General features: G+C 31.4%; 2 protein-coding genes across 2 annotated transcripts; one reads left to right on the top strand and one right to left on the bottom strand.

The window, feature by feature from the left end:
- The first annotated feature begins 825 nt into the window (after positions 1-825).
- On the top strand, positions 826-2413 carry LOC140814447 (xylulose 5-phosphate/phosphate translocator, chloroplastic). The gene has a single exon (XM_073173447.1). It carries the CDS (start codon positions 979-981, stop codon positions 2260-2262), a length of 1284 nt encoding a protein of 427 aa, XP_073029548.1. The 5' UTR covers positions 826-978; the 3' UTR covers positions 2263-2413.
- A 1052-nt stretch (positions 2414-3465) lies between these two features.
- LOC140813846 (uncharacterized) lies at positions 3466-7063 on the bottom strand. The gene is made up of 3 exons (XM_073172609.1): positions 6783-7063; positions 4940-5594; positions 3466-4255 (listed from the first exon to the last, which is right to left on the bottom strand). Exons 2-3 carry the CDS (start codon positions 5545-5547, stop codon positions 3583-3585), a joined length of 1281 nt encoding a protein of 426 aa, XP_073028710.1. The 5' UTR covers positions 5548-5594; positions 6783-7063; the 3' UTR covers positions 3466-3582.
- Between the last annotated feature and the right edge of the window lie 18799 nt (positions 7064-25862).

Consider the following 25862-nt stretch of genomic DNA (forward strand, 5'->3'; position numbering starts at 1 on the left):
TAGGTTCAATAAAGACCTGAATAAGCTCGTGAGCCATGCATATATTCGTTAAATAAAGATCGAGCTCGGCTCGATTATAAACGAACCAAGATCAAACATTCAAGAGTTCGGCTCGGCTCGACTCGATTACATTCCTAGCCACAAGATACTTGTATTGTTTTTACGTTATTTTAAAAATCAATCATAAAAAAAAACCCTAAATTTTTTAAATTCAATCGGTGGAATTCAAATAAATAATGAATTTAAAAAAATAAAAAACACACAATAACAATCAAAAAGACACAAGAGAATCATTAAATTGAAACAAATAAACACAAACTCACTAAAAGCTGGAATTTCACGAAATCCCTAAAAGCTAGAATTTCACGAAAAAAATGAGAAAGTTTGAGGAAAGAAACTCACCTTCACTTTATTTTCCCTTCGATGAATTTTTTCTGCACGACGTCTTCAAGATTTTGAGCTTCAAGCAAATGAGCTTTCACACAGACCCACCATGGGATTTCTTCTCACGAAGCCGATGGGGGAGATGGGGTAATAGTATTTAAATCCCAAATACAGATGGATTCAACAAAATAAATAAAGATAAAAATGGGTTTTAATTAAAAATGTGGTCAATTAAGTAATTTGATGTTTACAAGGAAGTTAAAACATATGAAATGATTTTGTCAGGGAGTAAGAATATATTTGTTTTATACTAGAGATTGAACACAAACTTAAAAAATGTATTAGGGATTTTAATACAATTATTCCATAGAATAATTAATTTCCCAAATAATTATATATAAGTTACAAACTTTAATTATTCAAAGAATTGCATGGTGGCTCATTATCTTTTTTACATTTAATTTTTTGTTAGAATTACATTCAAACCCAACGCAAAAATTTCTTGATTGGTAGGCGTGAAAGAGGGGTAGTCCCTCAAAATTTTCTTCCATTTTTGTTTGTTTCAGTGGCAGAAGGTTTCCCAATTCCTCCAAAATGCTTTCTTCGAACCTTTTGTCATCCACTAACGTCACTTTCTCCAAACCCAGCTCTAGATATCCCTTAAATGCTTCATTATTGGATCCAAATCTTGTGAACAGGTCTCAAAGTCCCCGGATTACTCGCTGTCAGTCTCCAGCTCTCCAGATTCCAAGCTTAAGCATTAATCATGGCTTCCGTTTTGGGTCCGCTGTTTCCCAGATCTCGGAATCAAGATCAGATTATGGGAGGAACTTGGGACACCCATGTGGATTTTCTTCAAGATTTTCATCCCACAAATTCGGAGCAGCCGCCGGAACCCCGGAAGAAATTAGCCCAGATGGTGAAATCGAAGCCTCAACAAAGCCGAACAAGAATCTCAAGCTAGCTGTTGTTTTTGGACTATGGTATTTTCAGAACATTGTTTTCAATATATTTAATAAGAAGGTGTTGAATATTTTCCCCTATCCATGGCTTCTTGCATCATTCCAGCTCTTTTGTGGGGCTATATGGATGCTTGTTATATGGTCATTGAAGATTCAACCTTGCCCAAAAATAGACAAATCGTTCATTATTGCACTTCTTGGACCTGCACTATTCCACACTATAGGCCATATCTCAGCATGTGTTTCATTCTCTAAAGTTGCTGTTTCTTTCACACATGTGATTAAATCTGCAGAGCCTGTGTTTACAGTTGTGTTCTCGTCGTTTCTTGGTGATTCATATCCACTAAATGTATGGCTCTCCATTTTACCAATCGTATTTGGTTGTTCCTTAGCTGCCATTACTGAAGTTTCCTTCAATTTTGGAGGTCTATGGGGTGCCATGATTAGCAATGTTGGATTTGTGCTACGAAATATTTACTCGAAAAAGAGCTTGCAGAGTTTCAAAGAAGTGAATGGATTGAATTTGTATGGTTGGATTACCATTATTTCATTGCTCTATCTATTTCCGGTTGCTATATTCGTAGAAGGGTCTCAATGGATAGCCGGATATCATAAAGCAATCGAAACTATCGGACAGCCATCCACATTTTACCTATGGGTGATAGTCTCAGGCATATTTTACCATTTATACAACCAATCCTCGTATGAAGCACTTGATGACATTAGCCCACTTACGTTCTCGGTTGGGAACACTATGAAGAGGGTGGTTGTTATTATTGCTAGTGTATTGGTTTTCAGGAATCCAGTTAGGCCTCTGAATGCACTCGGGTCAGCTATTGCAATTTTCGGTACTTTCTTGTATTCGCAGGCAACGGCTAAGAAACCAAAGGTTGAAGGAGGTGAAAAGAAGAATTAGAAAGATGATTTTCAATTTTTCGGTACTTTCTTGTGGTTCATTGTAAGCTTCTAGGAATTTTTGTTGCTTATTGCTTTCCGTTACCTACAACCGAATATTTCCAAATCATGCCAAACTTTTTAAGCTGGGAATCATGCTGAGATTTCTATCTCTTGCTTACTTTTATCTACTTGATATTGCTATAATCCCAGATCTAATCCTGAAGGCTCTCCAATGTGTTTCGATATTTTACCCGTTTCTGATTTAAACTGCTAGCTGTTTTCAGTCGGGGGATTTTTTCGTTATTCAAAATCAAATTAATCGGTCTATGATCAAGATTTAATGGTTGTTAGGGCCAAGATTTAGGCTATGTAATTTCTATTGAGGTGATGGTGTTGGACAAATCTAAATTCTGAACGAGTATGCTCATACCTGTCTTAGATTTTGTATTTTACGTTCACTTGAGACTTGCTTCAGATTAATAATATCCTATCACATCTTCTCCAAAAATGCTTATTTCTTCTTCAATCTTGAATTCAGGTATCATGGCACTTTAGCATCTCTTTCTACTTTTTTGTATGTCAATTTTTGTGTTTAGATTTTGTCTCTTTTTCCCCGGTGAGCATCCCTGATAAGCTAATGCCATACATCTTGTTTATGTTGATTTTCATGATGCATCTTATAGTCACTTGTCGGGGAATAGTAATTGTCCCTAATAGAAGTCTTGGATTACTGTATGCATAAAAATTAAGTTTACAAAGTGATAAATATTCGGTAGGTAAATCAAATATTAGATTCTTAAGAATTGCATCATGTTACAACCGTTGAGGGAGTGATTGTTTGGGAGCAACAATTGTCTCTGCTATACATTCATCGAAATATATATTGCTTGGATTGCCTTTTACGATTGGAGTTACATTGATATCATCAATTATAATATTTTATAAAATGGCGAAGTATTTGATCTTTATATAATTTCATATGAAACACTCGAAAGGTGCTTCAAAGTCTGGTCATACAATGATTCCATTCAACTCAACTCAAAATATATCGAAAAAGATTTTAACAAAAATATTTTATCATGTTTCAAAGAAAAATATGAAAATAATGAGAAATTATTTAATATATAGATAAAAAGAAATCTATTTTCATTTAAGGTGAATTAGTTGCTTCAGTGAACGCAGATTCTTAGCAGTCTCACTTACTCACTGGAAAGAAACCAAATGCCAATGCAAATCAAGTTCATTCTATGCACATTGTCAATACTGTGACAACAAGAAGAGTAAATTTGAGCCAACTATTCTTGACTCAAGAAATTAATTCTCTCCAAACACGATTGTATCATGACGAATGTCGACGACTAATTCGATTCTGCCTAGGGAAAGGTCTGCAGGCCTCTATGCTAAGATCAACAGCAGTGGCCAGAGCCATGAAAATGGCTGCATCTTCCACACACGTCACGTGCCGCATAGCGAGTTGCACAAGGGGTTTGCTGGATCTCCCTTCCCCTCGAACTCTACAGCTCATGACAAATCCACCAGTTATAGGACTTAATGCTGTAAAATCACCACTACTTTGAGGGCTTGGTAATGGGCTTGCTCCCTGCCTATCCGTATCTATGAAAAACTCGCCGCCTTTTTCGGCATCAATCAATATCTCGGACATGAGGAGCTCTCCGCCTTCAAGCCCGTCTGACAAAAGGTGGAAACGGCAGCAAATAGAATCTTTGATGCCTCGTTCACGCCATGCTTCGAGCTTTCCCCATGGCAGCCAACTCTCAGGACGGCATGCATCAGGCCGGGCAATTAACCAAGCTCCCGGGTTGGATTTAGCCACCCAATCACAACCTGTTGATGGAACAAAGGGGGTTGTAATGAAGGCGGCGGCAACAGCTGAGCCGGAGAGATCATGTATCTTCACCCTCCATCCCTTCCTCTCTCTTCTCTCGATCTCGTGGTAAGAACCATCAGCAGAAGTTGACCAGAAGTTGCCAAGTGGATCTATCTGAGATAACCTGAATTATATTTTTCATTTTTTTTATCAAACAATAAATTCATTAACAAATTTAACAAAACGATCTTACGAAAAAACAATTTTACAACCAATTGGAAAAGTTTAAGGCATGGGAGAACACCAAACCTTTGGGCAAATGTAGACAAAGATCTTAAAAATAACTTCATTTAGTTTTTAACAAATAAGATGGACATTCATATAATCTGTCCTAAATATGGGTTGTGCGTTTTGAAAGAACTTCAAATGAAAACATTTTAAATCCATGCTTCTCAAATGTGTTTAGATGTATATATTTGGAAAGAGATTTTAAATGAAAACATTTGGAAATCGATGAATTTGAAATATCAAATTTAGCTCCCAATTACGAACTAAAGATGAAATCTCAAAAACATGATGGATTTTAAATCCCTATAGCTCAAAACCATCAACCTTCAAGTTTTTGTGTTAACAATTCAGGATTTCAAATCCTCTCATATTCAAATTTATTTGATATCCATTATTCAAATTGTTTTCTTTAATACAAATCTTTCCACTCAAACATAACCTGATGGTTTAGAAAAGCAGCTAGAAGTGATATGAATCCCTCTCATTGCCTATGTCAAACCAGAATAGATGTACAGCATGTTTCACAACTATATGTAACCATCTACGAAAATGTAAAAGCAAGAAAAGAAGTCGATGTAACCTGTCTTGACTAAACTTGCAGCTGAAAATAGCCTGCTTTACAGTTCCTTGAAGCTGAACAATTTGTGGACTTAGTTTAGTCTGATCTTCAAATCGAAATACGTATCTTGGATCAGGATCCAGCTTCACCCTCAAATGAAGCTCGATTCCTGGTTTTCCATTCTCCTGCCTGTTTTTGCCAATGCTGATCCAACCACTGAAAAGAATAACCGGCTTTCCTTCGCTCCATTCGGGGCCGACATTTAACTTAAACGTCCCAAGATGCTGCCTTTTGACACCAACACCACAATGAGTGCCCTTTCGACCAGTAAAGACCAATATCTCAAGAGATGCCAGTGAAGTATACAAACATCCTGGCGCCAACAATGCTTTTAAATCCGATTCTTCAAGATAAAAGCTTGAAGAAATGCTATGAGGATTGGGGATCAACTCAGGAGAGGATAAAAGTGGGATTTGTGTTGTCTGAACAGGAAATCCACGTAAACGAATCTCACAAACACATGGAGTAGATATGGCGTGATTACTGGATTTTGCTGCCGTAAGAGCTGTCCCAGAAACTCGAAGCCCTAAGGAGCCTATTGACAATCTAATAAAAGCCTGAGGATCCATTCACATCAAAGGTCCTTTTCCATCTGCCAATGCTAGAGTTGTCCAAGCTAAAAGGTACGTCACATTAACAGATAACCATCAGAACAGTAACATGTTGAAATGCTTGTAATAGCAAAGGAAACATTTACAGAAATCTTTATCATAAACAAACATGAATCGATTATTATTTTCCAAACACAGTTAATTTTATAATTGAGAAATACAAGGCTTAAGCCATCATACAAACACATCTAACGAAGGTAAGAATCTAGCTGAACATTGTCGCATAATTGTGGCATTTCATCAAATGGATTCAAATATGATGGATACAAACAGTGGGATAATCATAAATATTATCAAAGAAAAAATAATGATCAAGTCATCCAACAAACCGCGGTTTACAAACTTTCCTGACATTTACTGAATATATAAATATGGGTATGTACCACGAATTTCAAACCACAGCTGATCATGTAGTAGATGGAATCAAAACTGTTGTTCACCTAAGTTATTGGAATCAAAGGGAACAAGTAATATATTAATCAGGCTGGACATAATTAAACACTTCATGCACGAGATAACAAAAAAGAATGCTTATCTTAACGAATATGCAAAAGCTACAACAAAATCTCAGCAATTTCGTTTCGCAAAAAACAATTGTCAATAATTTCTTGATGCGGCCTTCATAGTTTTTTCCTTCAAAGGAGACAAATTACTATGTATGTGGTAATGATAACTAACAGTCCCTGTTATCACAGAGTCTATGTTGCAACCACGATTCATCAAAATATTGGGCATTTTGCAGCAGCCAATCTACACTCAAAAAGTATATGATTTGTCAAGAACTTTAAAGTTGACTTTACTAAACTGAATTAGGAACCTCTATGAACAGATTCTTGACTCTCTTTTATGGATTACCGATTCTTAATCCCCTAACCACTCTTACTGACCATTCAACAAAGTCGATTCATATATTTCACAGACACAAAAATCATAACTTGAGAGATGAAAAGTCAGCTGCATGCCATCCAAGAAATTTAACTCAGAACATAAGTACATCACCAAAAGTGAACACCAAAAGCAAAGTCAAATTCACCGAAAACCCAAAAGAATCACACACATTTAAGCACAAAACTACAAGAATACAAGGCAACAAAAACCAAAAGGAAGTAAAGATTATTTTTTTAAGAAAGTAAACTTGCAAAAGTGAAAAGACTCGGGACAAAAACTTAGTAGAATTTGGCCCAAACACCCACCTCTGCTACAAAGAAAATTTCTTCTTCTCGGAAAAGCCACTCAAGAATTCACCCCAGAAAGCGGTAAAAATTTTCATGGCTTTGCACACAATTTTCCAAAGAAAACAGGCTCAGAGTTGAAACTTTTTCCCCCTTTTCAGCAAGATTTATGGGTTCTCACTGATATCAGATCCAAGAAAGATAATGCACACTGTGGAAAGAGGGATGTTACACACATGACGAGAAGGAGAAATGCTAGTAAATTATATTAATGGCAATATCTCATTTTGATGGATGTGTACGTATTTGTATGTTCATATTCCGCCAAATAATTTGTGAATATACTTAAGAAAATCCTCGGAGAAAATAAATTAATAAGATTGCTGTCCTATTTTGATTCAAAACTACATACAAATCATAAGAAATTATTAATTAAATTTATAAATTTTGATGAATAATATTTCACATTATAAATTTCCAAACATTAAATTTTATTTATAGAAAAATTGGGAGAAATAGAAATGAAAACGTAGTCATGCTTTTTATATAGGATAGAGAAATCTTCATAAATTTATTAGAATAATTATTTAAATTTTATTATTTTCAAAATTTATTTATTTTCTACAATATTTTTTTATATCCGATATAAAATGAGATAAAAGATAAAAAAAAATATTTAATATTTTAATAACTTATTATAACAATCAAACATCTATAAATTATTACTCGATAAATTAATAATCTCTCTAAAATAATATTTTTTCAATCTTCACTTAGGTCAATTTATTAAATTAATAGTTTTGATAAATAATAAATTAATAATTATTCAGATGACCTATATATAGTCTCATTGATATCATAAATTAATAATGGCAAAAACTTGTGTGAGACGGTCTCACGGGTCGTATTTGTGAGACATGTCTCTTATTTGGGTAATCCATGAAAAAGTATTACTTTTTATGTTAATAGTATTACTTTTTATTGTGATTATCCATATGATTGACCCGTCTCACAAATTAAGATTCGTGAGACAGTCTCACATGAGACACACTCGTTAATAATTCTTCAAAACTACAAGCATTACTGGATAATTTAATAAAATTTGATTCTATTGTTATTTGTTTTTTCTTCAAATTTAATTATATTGTTGATATTCTATTCTTGCTTGTTTATAAACTAAAATTTACTTATTTAATCAATATTATGAACAATATTTAAATTTTAAAAACCATATATATGTAAGATCAAACGTTGGTAATTTTACCAAAAGTTATATATAATTAATGATAATTGTTAGATCGTAATTCTAATAAGGGCATCATAATAAAATACCACTTACTTATTTTTGTAAATACATACAATGAATTTTAGATTTATATAAATTCAAAGAATATGATACATACAATTGTAAAAATACAATTATTTTTGTATGCAATCGAATCTTTTGTGAGACAGACCTCTTATTTGGGCCATCTATGAAGAAATATTACTTTTTGTGCTAAAAGTATTACTTTTTATTGTAAATATCGGTAGGGTTGACTGGTCTCACAAATAAAGATTCATGAGATCATCTCATAAGAGACGTACTCTTTAATAAAATCTTTATTCCCAGTCATATTTAAGTGTTTCCATATTATCGCACATCACAATTTAAAAACAACAAAATATTTTGGCACAAATACTAGAGGACGTCTCCTAAATTAAATTTGTAAGATAAATATATGATCCAACTTGAATTATAAAACTTTTTAATTTTAATTTCAAAAGGAATTGTTGTCATTGCAGGTAAAAACATAATCGACGTATTTCATGAATAAATATTTATAATATCCTCTCACACGACGCTAACATTGCCTTTCAAAAAGAGATTTTAATATATCCTTAAAAAGTTATAAATTAAAGCATATTATATATATTATCTACTAGGTTGGGGTGTTAATTAACTGGATACAGCTGTAACCAACGCTTTGGGCGTTGAAGATGACCTCATTCCCAAATCGGCCTATTTCGTTTGTATTTTTTGGTGAAAACTGCCAGAGTTAATTATGCTTTTGCCAAGTCAGATAATGTCCATCGTCATTTCTGTCCTTTTAGGTAGAGGCATACATATTAAAACTAAGCTTTCAAATATTCATATGAATCTCCAGCAGCATGATTAAATGTGTGTTTAGTTAAATATATGTTCAGTTTTTGTCTGATCGAAACTTTCTCTACAATCATTGATAATAATATGACCGGATGTTACGAGCTAACTATTGAAAAGAAGTTTAAGGAAGTTGCTCAAAGATTTATGGCGATTTATCAAATGTATGACAATCATGTTTAATGTCATTATAATGTCATTCAAGTGTTGAAGAACCAAGGAAAGAGCCTCCTGGCCGAAGCAGGTGTGCCCCATCAGTCAGAAATCAGTCGCCTCAACGTGGCAAGCAGACCCAGGCCCACCATAGCGGGTCAAAATCCCCGCCTCAGTGCTACTTAGTGGTCGAAAAGTTGCGCCCCGTGTGCCTCTGCGAGAACATCACGCCTCAGTGCCCAAAAACACTCGTCCCAGCGCGGAGCTTTGTAAAATTCAACATGGAAACACTAATTTACGAAATTTAGTACATTGTTATCTTATTTTTTTTATACATAAAAACACCTTGTAAACATTAATATAGATTTTAGATCATTACTGAATGAATTTGTGAGTTTTTTTCTCAACAAAACAAAACTTCGACTTTGTGCACGCTTTTGTGTGTTTTATCAAATCAAACTTATCAAAGTTTAATATTTTGTAGCGTTTGTCGATTATTCTTCACTCGTATTGTCGAAGACGAGTTCTTCGAAGGTTCGTTTGAGTTCAATTGTTTATTTGAGTTATTTGTTACTAAACCATGTGATTGAGGGACGATTACATGTTACTTATTTTCAAATATTAAGGATTGAGGGTGTGGGGACCTGGACGCTAATTCATGTCTTAATCATTATTAATGTCGAATATAACAATTAAGAAAAGTGGGACTAAATTTTTTTTCTTTTTAAAATATAAATGCAGAAACGTAATAGTAATCTATCTGATATACATGTCAATATCAAAGTACAATTCATGTACTACATGTCTCTATCTCAACTAGGTTCAACGACTATATATCCAGTGTTGAATCCGATTCTGCTTCTGGGCCCGGATCTCCAAGCTAACTATAATCTCTCATCCTCTTCCTGATCCTGATCATGTCTCACCTGTTGTCATGCACACATACAAACAAGACAACAGCCGGATAACTCCGGTGAGAATTACATTCCCAGTATAAATCATGTATACATGCATTTCATATAAACAGATATAACAATATGAAACAGATATTCATAGCATGTATCAAAATCAGAAACATGAATCAATACAAACTCTGAATCACACTCCGTGACTCTTCGACTCACATGAATCAATGCAACTCTGAATCACCCTCTGTGACTCTTAGACTCTGACTCGACTCATCCTAATCTAGGGATCCCGATCTGAATAAGAACATACACCCACCTACACTCCCGATCGGGGTGGTGGTACGTTCTTATTCACGGACTTTGGCTCTTTCCATATCGAATATCAATAATAGAAGAAACTCCAATTCTATCCACTTCGATATAACCAAACATCCGGTGTCTTGGCGAATAAGCCACAGACTAGGCACATCCGCCCTGGCATATCGGCCAATCATCTAGGCATATCAGCCTTGGCATATCCTGCCAAACCTCTGTGACAATGTGCAATGGCCCAGTGACGATTCCATCACTATCTGTTACCTGTGTCACGAGATCAATCGTCTACGACTAGGCGCATCCACCTATGACTCAATACATAAATCAATAGACCAAAGATATCAATCACATTGATTGCAAATATCAATGCAATAAAATGAAGTATGTGATTTTGAGAAACTCAAGTCGAATCAGACTCGAGTTGTGCAATCTTGCATCAACATCAATTTATGCCTTTCGTTTCGTTCTGTCGATCTGACTCTTTCGAAGTCTCGATCTCACTGCCTGTCAAATCAATCTGGCAATAACTATATCGAATACACTGTATCAATGTATAACTCAATTCAGGACCTGTTCTGATCAATACTCAAATCAAACATAATTTGATCCATCTCACCGGTATCATGATATAATCTCAATCAATACTGAATCTGATCAAAATCAATCTACTGATGTTTCGACGGCATAATAATATTGTCTTGATAGCCCCGTCAATCTCAACATCACAGATATAATACCCCAATTCATAATCGATATCAACACAATCATAATCTTCAATAATAACAGGTCATAAGATCAAATCTGCACAATCTCAATCATATCGCTTCAGACAATCATAACAATTATATAAAGAGTCAGTTCTTTGATCTGACTTCAGTTATACACTGATCAGTATACCCAGAACACAATATATCAGCCAAATCATAATTTCAAAGCATGTCAAAACGTAACAAAACTTACGTCCAGTTAAAGATCTTGTCGATAGGAATACAGTACTGAATTCGGATTGAAAATCAGACGGACGGATCGAAATATAGAGACGCAAGGATTTTTCTGAAGTATTCTCGTTCCTTTCTTCTTTTAAACTGAATTCTGAAGGATATATGTATATATATATATATATCCTAATGCATGTTAAGGCAACGTGTCTTCTTTTCTTGAACTTCGGTCGGCGCTCGAACAGTCAAGAATTGCCGCTCGGGCGCGGAACGTTCTGCCCTACTCTTGTTATATAATGGCGCTCGGGAGGTCAACAACTACCGCCCGGGCGCCAAACTTTCTGTCCGAGACATTTCTATGCTGAACATTGGCGCTCGAGCGGTCATTTTCTACCACTCGGGCGCCAATAGTTCTGTCCAAACATTGCACCCTTCATACGCATTGCTCAATCTGGTCCCGGAATATCCCGTCTATAATCATATCAATTCAAAATCAATCATCTCAGATTAATAGAATCAAAATCTCGGACATTACAGAGGGAATCATGTTGTTCATAGAATCGAGGGTGCGACTGAGTCTGGTTCGCATTTGCTTTTCTTGGGTAACCGGATTCACATCAGTCATTGATTCACACAAAGAAATTTATGCAATCCTTCGTCCAACAATTATTATTCGGATGAAATTTGGTGCAAAACATTGAAAAGTTGGAACATATATATGATATTGCATGATAAATTATTTTAGATCATCTTGTACAAAGATAAAAATTTTGAGTTTAAAATTAGAATAATTATATTTGTATCAATACTTTCTAATCTTGTTTATGTGCTCAAATATCATATATTAGTATCTGATCTGAATTAGTTTATAATGAAATATTATTTATTAGAACCACATTTTTAATATTTTGTACCAATGTTTATCCGAAAAAATCATGTGTCGTTAATACCAAATTTTTTTATATATGTTTGGATACTCAAAATCATATATCAGTGTTAGATATGAAACATTTAATACTCAATATCATATATTCCAAATTTTCAATATTTTGTACTGAATTTTCATCTGAAAAAATACGTTTCATTAATATCAAAATTTGTTGTGCATGTTTTTGTAATCAGAAATCATATATTAGTACCATATGTGAAACATCTAATACTCAAAATCATATAATAATAGTAGTTTTTCAAGGTTTTGTACCAAATTCATCCGAAAAAGGTGTGACATTGATTTGTTATACATGTTTGGGTACTCAAAAATCATATATTAATGACAAATCTAAAACATTTAGTTCTAAAATATCATATATTTGTCTCATATATTCAGTTTTTTGTACCGAATTTCATTTGAAAAACACACGTGGGCTCAGAGAGTGCATAAACATTTTTTTGTGTTAGTCGTGGACTGCAGAAAAAAATCGATCTGACAGATACTGAACACACATTTAACTATTGAGATATGAATTTATTGACTTTTGTATAGGGCCATCAAAATTCTATATCGAGTTTGATTTCGACTACTAATAAATGTTCATTTTTAATGCTAAATATATGGTAAACCAAGTGAGTTTCTTCTTATCTAACATAAATTAAACACTTGATGAATTATCTATCAAATGTACGGAAAATTTTATGCTACTCTTAAAGATAATTATATCAAATAGTGTGCAAACTAACCATATTCTTCAATAGATCAATAAGAGAAAAAAAAAAGTTCTAGAAATAGAAATCTCAAACACATCAAAAAAATTTAAACATCTACCAAAAATATACATATTTTCAAGAAATGATAAATATGTTGAAATTTATGAGGGACTTATGAATTCTCAAAAAAATAAATTATACTAGATTTAAATATATGCGAATTTAAATTCGATGTTTTTCAATCCGAATCAAATAGTGTTTGAATTGATTTGACTCAGTTGGTGTCTGCAAAAACTTATTTTAAGTATTTTCAAGCTTTTAGTTAATGAAATACTTGGAAATTATACGTAAAAATTAAGAAAAACTTAAAATAAGTTCTTTCAAACAATATCTTAGTAGCTAATATATATCTAATTGTTCTCACTTACAATAGGTGGTCCAAACATTAGAAATGAAGATTGGATTCAAAGGATTGAATGCAAAGTTTGTATATATATGTATATATAGCACCAACTTTAGATGAAAATAACAAGGAAAAATCAAACTTTCTTTTTTCCAAGCAATCACTAGTGCTTGGCAACATCTCCTCACATTTATGCTTTCCACTTTCCCTATTCCATACACAACAATATATACATACATATGCATATACAACCTCCGTCTCATATATTTAGGGTTTTTACGTTTCCACACGCATTAAGAGATTTATTGAAAAGCAAACTGCTAAGAACTCTTCAACCAATACTTCACATGAGTGTTGTTTTTCGAGCGTCTTCAATACAGACCAGCAACACAGCAAAGTGTTATGTCGAACACAAAATTTTTTCTAGTCGAAAATGTTCAGCACTCCATAATTTTTCTTCTTGCCTCTCAATCTACCCGACAGCGCGCCTTGCTCTTTTCTTATGTACTCTTTATTTGACCTAGCCTTTATTCCATAAAAGAAACCTACAATATATGTAAACAAATTAAAACCAATATTGTTAGTTCAAGAATGCAAAACTCTATATATATAATATTTTCATATTATAAAATCGAAAATAAATCATGGAATAAGATATTCCTTTCACTGTTCAAACAATATTTATTTGAAGATACGATCTTTATACTTACAGCAGAAAAATCCATGTTGGATTAATCAGTAGGGACGCGAGATGTGGTCAAACAACTTGCTAGAAAAAAAAGTAGGCAAGAAAGATCCCCACCAAGTAGAACATTTTTCGGGGTTTTTTTTTTCTTCTAATTTTTCATGTGAAAAATAAATAGTAATTTAAAATTAAATTAGATAAACAAATGAAATGAGTTCGACTCCATCGGTTTGTCTATAATAGATATATTTCAAAATAAATAGTAAAATTCAATAATAATAACTTAGAATCTAATTCCTTGGAAATAAATTCTTTAGAAGTTTTATATATTGTCACTTTGATAAAGAAAATACAGAAAAAGTGTGAAAGCGATTGATATTTTATATTCGTAATACTGATTGATCCAGCATTCAATATTTGGCCGTTCAAATTTTCAAAAAAATAACAAATAAATATTTGGCTGTTCAAGTAATAAATTGTATTAAATATTTTTTTAGAATATATATGAGTAAAATTCACATTTTATCTTGTATATAGTTCAAGCAATACAAAATATATATAGATGTCAAAAAAAGTTTGAGAAAATGGGTTACTACATTTATTATCTTCTTTTGCGCCATACATATTAATTTTTTTTAATCACTAATAATATATATTTAAAATTAGAAACTAAGATTTTAGTCGTTCTCTTTGCAATTTGGATAATTTTTGTCGTCAAATTTAAGTCTCAGTTCACTAATATTGTTTTTGTTTTCTGACAATTTTAATCCTTCTTTCACTTGTCAAAATTAGCATAAAGTTAAGACTCAATTTTGACAAAATAGCGAAATTGCTGAGATGCAAGCATGGAGGAAAAAAAAACATTTTATCCCTATTTCAAAATATTTCCATATACGATTTCATATTTTTCGAAAGAAAAAAAAAATTCTTATCTCGTAAAGATGAGACTGAGTAAGATGTTAGCTCGGAAAGCTATTTTAATTTTTCTTATACGAAAACTAATGTAAGATGGTTTCACGACTCAATTTTGTCAGATAGATATTCTATTTCGACAACCTATGAAAAATATTAATGTTTTTTATGCCATAAATATTAATTTTATTGTAAATAAGAGTATAGTTAACATGTCTTACGAATAAGACCGTCTTACAGTAGACTTACTCGATTTCTTAAAAAGAACGTAGATCGAAAATTGACAAAATAGAATGAATTAAAAAAGACTAACTTATGAACTGCCGATCGACTATTTCCCCAATCTCCGCCGTGCATTTGTATGGAAGCACTGATGAAGTGTAGAAGTTGAAAAGGATTCTAGACTTTGGGAAACAAGAGACCCCATAAAAAGTGGACAAAATTTTTATTAAAAAAAAAAAACTAGTAATCCTTTCATCTCAAAATGTTGTACGTAGATTTGCAATTTGGTGAAATCCGTAATTCACGTCGAAATTTCCTACCCGATACCTAAACTGGAAATTTTAATTCAGGGTAAAAACTTGTGTGAGACGGTCTCACGGATCGTATTTTGTGAGACGGATATCTTATTTTGGGTCATCTATGAAAATGTATTACTTTTTATGTAAAGAGTATTATTTTTTATTGTGAATATCGGTAGGGTTGACTCGTCTTACAGATAAAGATTCGTAAAACCGTCTCACAAAAACTTTCAGATAGGGTTTGGGAAATAGTCAATTTTTTTTTTGCAAACCCTAACACCGACCCCTATCTACTTGTATATTGATTGAGTTCAATTTAATAATTTGTGTTGTTGAACTACACTAATATAAGTCAACTACGCACTACTAATTATCATGGTTTAAAAAATATATATGGAGGATGATGAATCGTCAAGGTCAAACGTTAAGTGTTACAAGTTTAAGCGTGTCGAGTAGAAGCTTAAACATACACGACTACGAGAGTGTTTCGAGAAGCTTTTAGTAAGTACCATTTCTTAGATTTTAGTTGGGTGGAAGTGTTTCACATGTTTGTAAATGTCGGATTCTGCTTCAACTTTTGTTTTGTTTTTTGTTAATGGTTTAAAGTTACGATTTGACATTTGTATCTTTAAACAAATTTATCGTATACTGCAAGTGCTCTTACTCTTTATAAACATTTTTGAAAATTTTGTAAAATACTTAATTTTATTTACATATCAGTTTTTAAGATTTTCGAATTGAATTAATAAAATTTCAATCATATATTATTACAAATATTTATATTTTAACAAATATTTTGAATTTTTTTTATACTTTGTATTTCTAGAATTATTTTTAAAAAATATTTTTGTGCATTTGTACAAATTTTTTCATGTGTGTTTTTTTATTAATCTTATAAAAATAATATATGAAAGAATCACTTTAAAATAAGCAAAAATATTGCCAAACACTCTCTATATATCTATACTTCTATACTATTATATTAAGGCTGAGCACCTTATAAAAACTGCCAAGGAGGACACCATCTTTTTCTCCCAGTTTTACCCTTATATGCTACTAATATTACACTTTTGTTTTTTGTTTTTTTTTAAATTTCAACACACACTTTTATTTTTATTTTTTTTTATTTCAATCATTCAAATATCAATTTAGTCCCTCTATAATTTGTCAATTTTTCACTTTAGTCCATCGATAATGATAAAAAAAATTGTACCAACTTGTTTGAACATCAATGTAGTGTTCAAACCAATGACACCCACATTGCCACATAAATCAGGCGTCCACCTTAATCCACCTTTTTACTAAAAAAAAAATTCAATTTTAATTTATTAAAATATTAAATTAAAATCTAGTGTTGCCATTTTTTAGCATTCTAAAACGGTTATTTTTCTAAATAAAATGAAATATTAAGAAAAAATAATATTATTTGAAATATTTTAATTTCGTTTTCAATGATAAATGTGATGAATCCTCACAACCCGTCCACAGTTTAAACCAAGGATTCATGATTATCATTTAAAATAAGATGAACTAATTTTAAGTAAATAAATATATTTTAAAATAATATTATTATTTATTTTAAGTAATAACCATATAAATTGTGTAAATAAAATTCAAAATGTATTTATTTAATGTAAAAAAGAATAAAAATTAATATTTGGATAGTGAAACCGACACATAATGAGTGTTAATATTAAAATGAATATGAGAAAATGAAGATGTTAATATAATATATAGAATATGTTTCTTGTGAGACGGTCTCACGAATCGTTATCTATGAGACATGTCAATCCTACCGACATTCACAATAAAAATTAACATTCTTAGCATAAAAAATAATATTTTTTCATGGATGACTAAAATAAGATATCCGTTTCACAAAATACGACTCGTGAGATCGTCTCACACAAGTTTTTGCCTAATATATGTATGTGACATATGAACGCCAAACCTTTTTAATGATACATAAGGTGTTATAACACCCACCAACATGAATGTCCTTAGAATACTACCGGTTATTGAGCAGGGAGGAGTACTCACTAAATAAAGAATGTGGTGAAACCGGAGCTTATCCCCACCGGTTTCACCCAGGATTCCTCATGTGACGCTCGACTTCGAGCCTTCCCAACCCCCTAGATTTAAAAATATAAAAAAAAAATGTGGCTGATGGAAGAGCTTCATCTGATGGGAAAAATTCAAAAAATCATCGTACTCAGTGGATCTAATCAAACAAGGTTTTGATGATTTTCTAATTAGTTAATATTTGTGATCTAAGTGAAATAAATTATTCTCTCACATATTATACTGGCAAAAACTTGTGTAAGACGGTCTCACGGGTCGTATTTGTGAGACGGATCTTTTATTTGAGTCACCCGTGAAAAAGTATTATTTTTTATGCCAAGAGTTTACTTTTTATTGTGAATATAGATAGAGTTGACCCGTCTCATATATTATGATCCGTGAGACGGTATCACATGAGATCAACTCTATTATACTAATTAATTTCGACGTAGCGTTAACATGTCCATCGTATCAAAACTCCATAAAAAAAGGGATTATATTTGCAAAAAAAATACAATTATTTGCAACAATTCATAAATATAAAAAAATTAAAAATTGGGATGGTCATAATTAACTTTTTTTGGGGGGAAAAAGTGGCGTGTTTAATTAAAATGAATAAAACTATTTATAGTGTTGATAAGTGACAGGCCATGTGCATGGGAAGTAGAAGGCGCATTTGGGACCCAACTAACGACTTTACCGCCAAACGGCACATGCAACTTTAAGACCCGCCTAAAAAAAACAACCACGCTTTTAACCAATTTCAACTCCACAAAAAACAACCCCCCATAAATAAGTCAAGTGTGTTGGTGTATTTAATGGTTTTGTCTTGTTATTTACTCTAGAGAATCTTGATGTGTTACGATTTTGATCATCTATATAATCAGATTTATTTTTAGTCAGTTATTTTTTTTTCAATTTTAATCATTCTCTTAATGTGGCATATACGTAGTGCTCACGCTTGACTCCGATAAAAAAAAAAAGACAAAAAGTAACGTAACTAATACTTAATTTTGACAGCAGAAAATGTTATAAGAACAAATTTGTACTTTTTCATTTACTTTATTTATACAAGTTTATTAATGAAATTTTTTTTGTTTTATAAAAAAAATGTGAATTTTGTATCTAAAATCTTTTACTATTTATTGTAGGTTGGTCAAATTTTTTTTTTTTTGAATAGGGGTTCTAGTGATCTAATAATATATGTTTAAAATGAGTTAGAATGACTTTTTAAATAGCTTTATTTTGGTTAATTTAGTTTGTGGTTATGTTTGAAAATTATCATGAATTAGAATAATTGTGGAGACATTGGTATGTTAAGTGTTTTAAAATTTTTTAATTTTGGTGATTTTGTTGCGTAATTATTTTGTGGATTATCATTGGATAAAATAATTGTTGTACTAGAGGACTAGAGGTATTTTGAATTTTTCAAAAAAAAAAAAATTGACGAAATGGGTAGTTAAAAAAATAAAGAAAGAAAAAGAAGAAATCTTTCAAGCGAAAATTTTAATGCATGTCATATGTAGCTCAATGAATTAAGTCTTTCTTTCTCAAGCATTAAGTTGTATGATCAAGTACTACTTTGGTCTTTTTTACCTTTCTTTTTCTATTTATTTTTAAATTTATATATCAAAATTACAACGTAGTCTCTTTCTATTTCTTATAATTACATTTTGATCTTCATTTAAATAAAAACTATATAAATTATAAAAATTATTGTATACATAACGCGCACGCCAATACACTAGTAAAAAAAATGTCCCAATAGTCAATAAAAACCGCACCATGTCTAATTCATCCGTTGCAGAAAACATCTCGCCAGTTGTGGTACGATACTTTAGGCCATTTTTCGAGTGCCTAAAATAATGGTGGGCCGATGATAATCCGAGCATTAGACGAGGTCTCGGGTTCAAGACACGATTTCGACAAACCTATTCCTAACTCAAAAACAACAATAATAAATCATGTCGGCCACAAAGTCGCGTGAATTTTAAATTATAGAACAACAAATGCATACACATCCATCTGCCCCAACAGTAGAGTCAAGATCCTTCTATACATATACTATATTGAATCAATGTTTGAATTATACACAACGCCTTAATTAACTCTATGAATTTCCCTTTAAATTGTCTCCAAGTCAATGCATCTATCATATTCTAGTAAGTATATATATGCTGCACGTGAAGAACAGATGGGGAAGCTCGTTACCGAAATTTGAATTTAAATATAACAATTTTTGTATATATAGTCTTTACAGTTTTGATATGCTGGACGTTAAGAAGAGATCGAGAAGCTCGTTACCATAATTTTAGTTTAAATATAACAATTCCTGTATATATAACTTTACAGTTTTGATATACTGCACATGAAGAAGAGATCGGGAAGCTCGTTACCAAAATTCTAATTTAAATATAACAATTTTTGTATATATAGTCTTTATAACAGTTTTGATATGCTGCACGTTAAGAAGAGATCGGGAAGCTCGTCATCATAATTTTAATTTAAATATAACAATTCTTGTATATATAATCTTTACAGTTTTGATATACTGCACATGAAGAAGAGATCGAGAAGCTCGTTACCAAAATTTTAATTTAAATATAACGATTTTTGTATATATAATCTTTACAGTTTTGATATGCTGCATATTAAGAAGAGATCGGGAAGCTCGTTACCGAAATTTTAATTTAAATATAACAATTCTTGTCTTGTAATCTAATTTTATCAATGAGATCTTGGTATAACACCATGTTCCTTGTATTTTTTTTTTTTTTTTTGAAGAGTTGAAAGGAAAAAAGAAACTCATGCATTGAAATAGTTTTGAATTTTGATTTATGGTTTGCACAAATTGGAATCTGAATTGATTATCCAAATTGACTTGGAGACAATAGCACATGGAGGATATCGAAGCATGACAATAACAAGGACTTGAATTTGGAATTGGGATAGCGGCTTCATATATATAAAAGGGCAAAATGAAAGAAATTTAATGAAGACAACGACCCCAAAGATTTAGCACATAAATCAAAATTTATGGTTCTATATAATATATGACAAAAACTTGTGTTACACGGTCTCACGGGTCGTATTTGTGAGACGGATATCTTATTTGGATCACCCATGAAAAAGTATTACTTTTTATACAAAGAGTATTATTTTTTATTATGAATATGAGTAGGGTTGACCCGTCTCACAGATTATGATCCGTGAGACGGTCTCACATGAGACCCACTCTATATATATATGCATTGAAGGAGTTTTACTCTTCTTTGATACTAAATTTCTTAAGCAACTATTGAAAAATGTTGGAGTTTTCAAAAGTGATTGTTTTTAGTGATATATTTGGTAAAGATCATTTGATAATCCATTCGTCTCATATATTCAAGTTGAATTTCTTTTTTCGTCCGTCCCAACTACATTAAATAAAAGGTAAAATGAGAATCTTTTTTTTTTCTAATAACTTTCTTCATCTGTGTGAAAATACATACAATTTGTGATAATGTCTCAGGAATCAATTTTATGAGACGTATCTCCTATTTGGGTCATCTATAAAAAAAATAATTATTTTTTATGTATTTCAAAGTACTATTTTAAGATCGTTGGAGAAATTGGTGGTGTAGCTTTAGTTATGAGCATTTTCGGGGATATATGGTGGTAGTTCTGAGATTAGGCTGCCGATAGGTTTAGGGTGTATTGTGTGGTGTGCAAGCCTTGCATTACATACAAGGAACTCATTAGGGTGTACCTAATTTTTAGAGCATCAATTCTTCTCGTTTGCCCATATATTTTTCTTCTTCATTTTTTAACCCCATTTCGAATTTCTAATTTCAATATCTTTCATCCCAATTACATAGGATTTATTTATATTTGACAAAAAATTGTGTGAGACGATCTCACGGATCGTATTTCGTGAGACAAATATCTTATTTGGGTCATCCATGAAAAATTATTACTTTTTATTATGAATATCGATAGAGTTGACCCATCTCATAGATAAAGATTTGTGAGACCGTCTCACAAGAGACCTACTCTTTATTTTTTCGGTTGTGTCAACTCCCAAATGTATTTATAGAGTAAGTAACATTTTTTCTCGAATTAAATGAGGACAAAATAAGAAGTTTTTGGAAATTTTGTTTCTTCAATAATTTTTTTAATCCTCCGTGAAATAACAAACGAATCTTTATATTTGGGACAAATAGAACTATCTTCCCCCATTTATTTAGATTTATTAATATATAATATAAATTGTTGTTTACAATTTAGACATATAGTTCCCTGTCATGCAAGGAAGATCATTTAAATCATGCTCTTGTACCTGTAAATAGCAGCCCAAAACCTTCATTCTGAGCCCACCAAGAAGAAAAATAAATAAAGAAAAATAACATAATCTATTCTTCAGAAAAAAAAAGAAGAGAATCTTGATTTTAACAAGAATAAGAGTAGGTTTTTTGTAAGACGGTCTCACGAATTTTTATATATGAGACGAGTCAATCCTATCGATATTGACAATAAAAAGTAACTCTTAGCATAAAAAGTAATATTTTTTCATGGATGACCCAAATAAGAGATCTGTCTCACAAAATACGACCCGTGAGACAGTCTCATACAAGTTTTTGCCTAAGAAATAAATTTAAACTAGAAATAAGTGATTTCTACATGATAAGTTTAATATATCAATAGGGATAATATCTCGATCGAATACACAAATGAATAAATTTAAAAATAAAACAAATATATACATTGTGCAATGGAATAATTTTTCTATATTATATTTATCCACATAATTCTTATGTAACTCGTCGATTATATATATAATATATTTATATATGTTAATATTTTTTGGTTTTGTGGATTTAGTAATATTTTGGCTAAATTTATTGCCATTCAACATTAACATATGGGCCAATAACCATACATAAAACGATTGGAACATGCCAAATATATTAATTAAGCTCGTAGCCCATATGTATAAAGACAAAAACTTGTGTGAGACAGGTCTCTTATTTGGGTTATCCATGAAAAAATATTATTTTTTATGCTTAGAGTATTATTTTTTATTGTGAATATGGGTAGGGTTGACTCGTCTCACAGATTAAGATCCGTGAGACGATCTCACATGAGACCCACTCATATATAAATTAAATCCAAGGGCGACGGGCAAAACTAGCCCTATATAATAATACATATAAATTGGTATGAATTCATATATTTACTTAATTTATTTACTATATTATAAGCATATAACATGCCGAATAATTAGTTTGGTCTCTCTGGTATTATCATGCCAAAATTGAAAATACAACCCCTTTTCAGTTAATTTACAATTTATTTGATCACATTTAATCTTGGAAAAAAACAATTAAAAAAAATGCTTCATGATATGGGTAAAAGAAAACTGCATATCAGAAGAATTAAAAAAAAAAAAAACTGCTTGTTGTATTTATATGGTATTCTTTATTAATTTTAATATTCGACGTGACACATTTAAAACATTGCCCACCTCTTTAGAAATCGACTTCCGCGACGACCCATATTAGAAGAATTTCATATACTTTCAGTTATCAAATAGTTCTTTGATACAACTACGGTGGAGCATGACTCGATTTTATGCACTATCGAGCCTTCTGACAAGGAGTGAGTCTCATGTGAGACTGTCTCACGGATCTTAATCTGTGAGACGGGTGAACCTTACTCTTATTCACAATAAAAAGTAATACTCTTAGCATAAAAAGTAATACTTTTTTTATGGATGACCCAAATAATAGATTCGTCTCACAAATACGACCCGTGAGACCATACTCACACAAGTTTTTGCCTCTGACAAAAGCTATTTGCAGATACATTTGAGCTACCCTCTAAGGGTTTGGCAGATTTTTCCGAGCTACTGAATGGTAACGTAGCACTTTGGAGAAGCCAGTACTTCTCTCTTTCTGGTAGTCTTCACCAAGGGAATGAATCCTCGACTATTTGCCCTCTGAATTTGCTTACTAGGAGAAACTTATACTCTATGCATATTGGAGCATACGAGATGAGTTCGAGTATCATACTACTCAAACTCGGTTCGATTTTAATTTTGTGGGCTCGTGCTCCACTCGAACTCGACCGAATATTAAATTTCAAATCCGAACTCAACTCGTGAAACACGAGTTGCTCGAGTCCGAAAAACTTGAAAATGTCAGTATCATAATTTTAAAACTTAAAATTTATATTTATATGAAAAAATTATCATTAAATCACATATTATTTAAAAATAATAATAATATATAGTTACTTGAGTAGTTCGCGAGCTATTCAAGTAGAACCAATTAAAACTCGAAATCAACTCAAATGAAAAATCGAGCTACTAAAGCTCGATCAAATCAAGTTCGAGTCGAGTTTTGATCAAATCGTTTATGAACTACTCATGAACAGTTTGAATCACTTGCACCTCTTGACATGACGGTTGACGCATGAGCGTATGTGATGCTATTTCTTTTGGTAAAGAGTGCCCCTCCTCCATTTCAACAAATTTTTCGCAGGGTCTTCAATTTATTTATTTATTTATTTTAAAATTAATATAAATACTTTAATTTGATAAATAAATAATATAAGAGTAGGTTTCTCCTGATACATTCTCACGAATCTTTATTTTTGAGATATGTCAACCCTACTAATATTCACAATAAAAAGTAATTATCTTAGCATAAAAAGATACTTTTTCATGGATGACACAAATAAGAGATCCGTCTCACAAAATATGACTCTTGACACCGTCTCACACAAGTTTTTTAAAATATTTTGTGAGACAGATATCTTATTTGGGTCATCCATGTAAAATTATTATTTTTTACGCTAAGAGTATTATTTTTTATTGTGAATATCGATAAGGTTGATCCGTCTAATAGATAAAGATTCGTGAGACCGTCTCACAAGAGACCTATTCATTTTTAAATCTAGAAAATTTAATGGCAGCATATTAATTATAGCTCGTTTTTGCTTTTTAAAAAAACTTCTGTTTAATTAACATATCATATAACAATGAGATACTAAAGCAAAACTTTCTGCACACGAATTTATTGCACCATATATGTTAAACTTCCAGCGCAATTAATTTTTCCACAAACATAGATAATATCTTTAAATTTTATATATACTATAATGCTCATGTGATGTGATACATACTTTTTTTTGGGTATATATATATATATATATATATATATATATATATATATATATATATATATATATATATATAATTTTAATATCCTGCACACCTACCGTGCACACTTTTGTGAGCACCAATGAGGTGTCACTCACCCATTGGATGCATAATTTTTCTATATTTCATCACATCCAATGAGTGAGTGACACATCATTGGTGCTCACAAAGGTGTGCACGGTAGGTGTGCAGGATATCAAAACTGTATATATATATATATATATATATATATATATATATATATATATGTGTGTGTGTGTGTGTGTGTAAAAGTAATATTGTTAAAAAAATAGATTTAAATTTGGAAAAATATTTAAAATACACTTTAAAATTTTCTAACTTTTATCCAAAGACAAAGATCTTGAATAAGCAATGACACTTGGTTGAAGTGATTTTCTTGGTTAAAGAATTGAGTGCTTCTTTACGAGAATCTTTATTGATTATTTAAAAGTTTATTCATGTACTCTACTTTTATTTATTTAAATACTACACAAAAATAATAAAGATGGAGCGAGAATAAATTTTTGGAATGTCAATAACAATTTTCTTGGTTATTGTTATATAAAAAAGTTGGATAGTTCTCTTATTAGACGGTCTCATGAATCTTTATCTGTGAGACGAGTCAACCTTATCGATATTCATAATAAAAAGTAATACTCTTGGCATAAAAAAGTAATACTTTTTATGGATGACCCAAATAAGAGATTCGTCTAAAAAATACGACCCCGTGAGATCGTCTCACACAAGTTTTTGCCATAAAAAATAAAGGTATTTTAAGGATTCTGAAAAACAAATCACAAGGTATATATTTGTCCAATTGTAATATGTAATATATAAGATAATGTGTGAATTTTTTAAATGCATGAAATATTTTATAAAATAATAATAATGCAACTATATTACATATATTTGTAATTTATTTATATAATACATGTATTTGGTTTTTATTAGGAAGTGAATCAAATATAGTAGATATGGATATTTCTTTTCAAAATTGATATAAATACATTTGTAAAAATCATTTGGTATCACAAAATTGAACTTGTACTACTAAAGATCTCAGCTTTATACATATAGATATGTTCACGTTTGCCTAAGAAAAAAGTAGTAAAATGTTTTAATTTTGAGCAAAGAATACAAAATTACAAAAGTTATAGAAAGCAAAATTCTAAAAATAATGTGCCAAAAAATTAAAATAAGATGATATTGGGAAAAAA

This window comes from Primulina eburnea, chromosome 15, assembly GCF_022965805.1.
Source record: "Primulina eburnea isolate SZY01 chromosome 15, ASM2296580v1, whole genome shotgun sequence".
Lineage (NCBI taxonomy): Eukaryota > Viridiplantae > Streptophyta > Magnoliopsida > Lamiales > Gesneriaceae > Primulina > Primulina eburnea.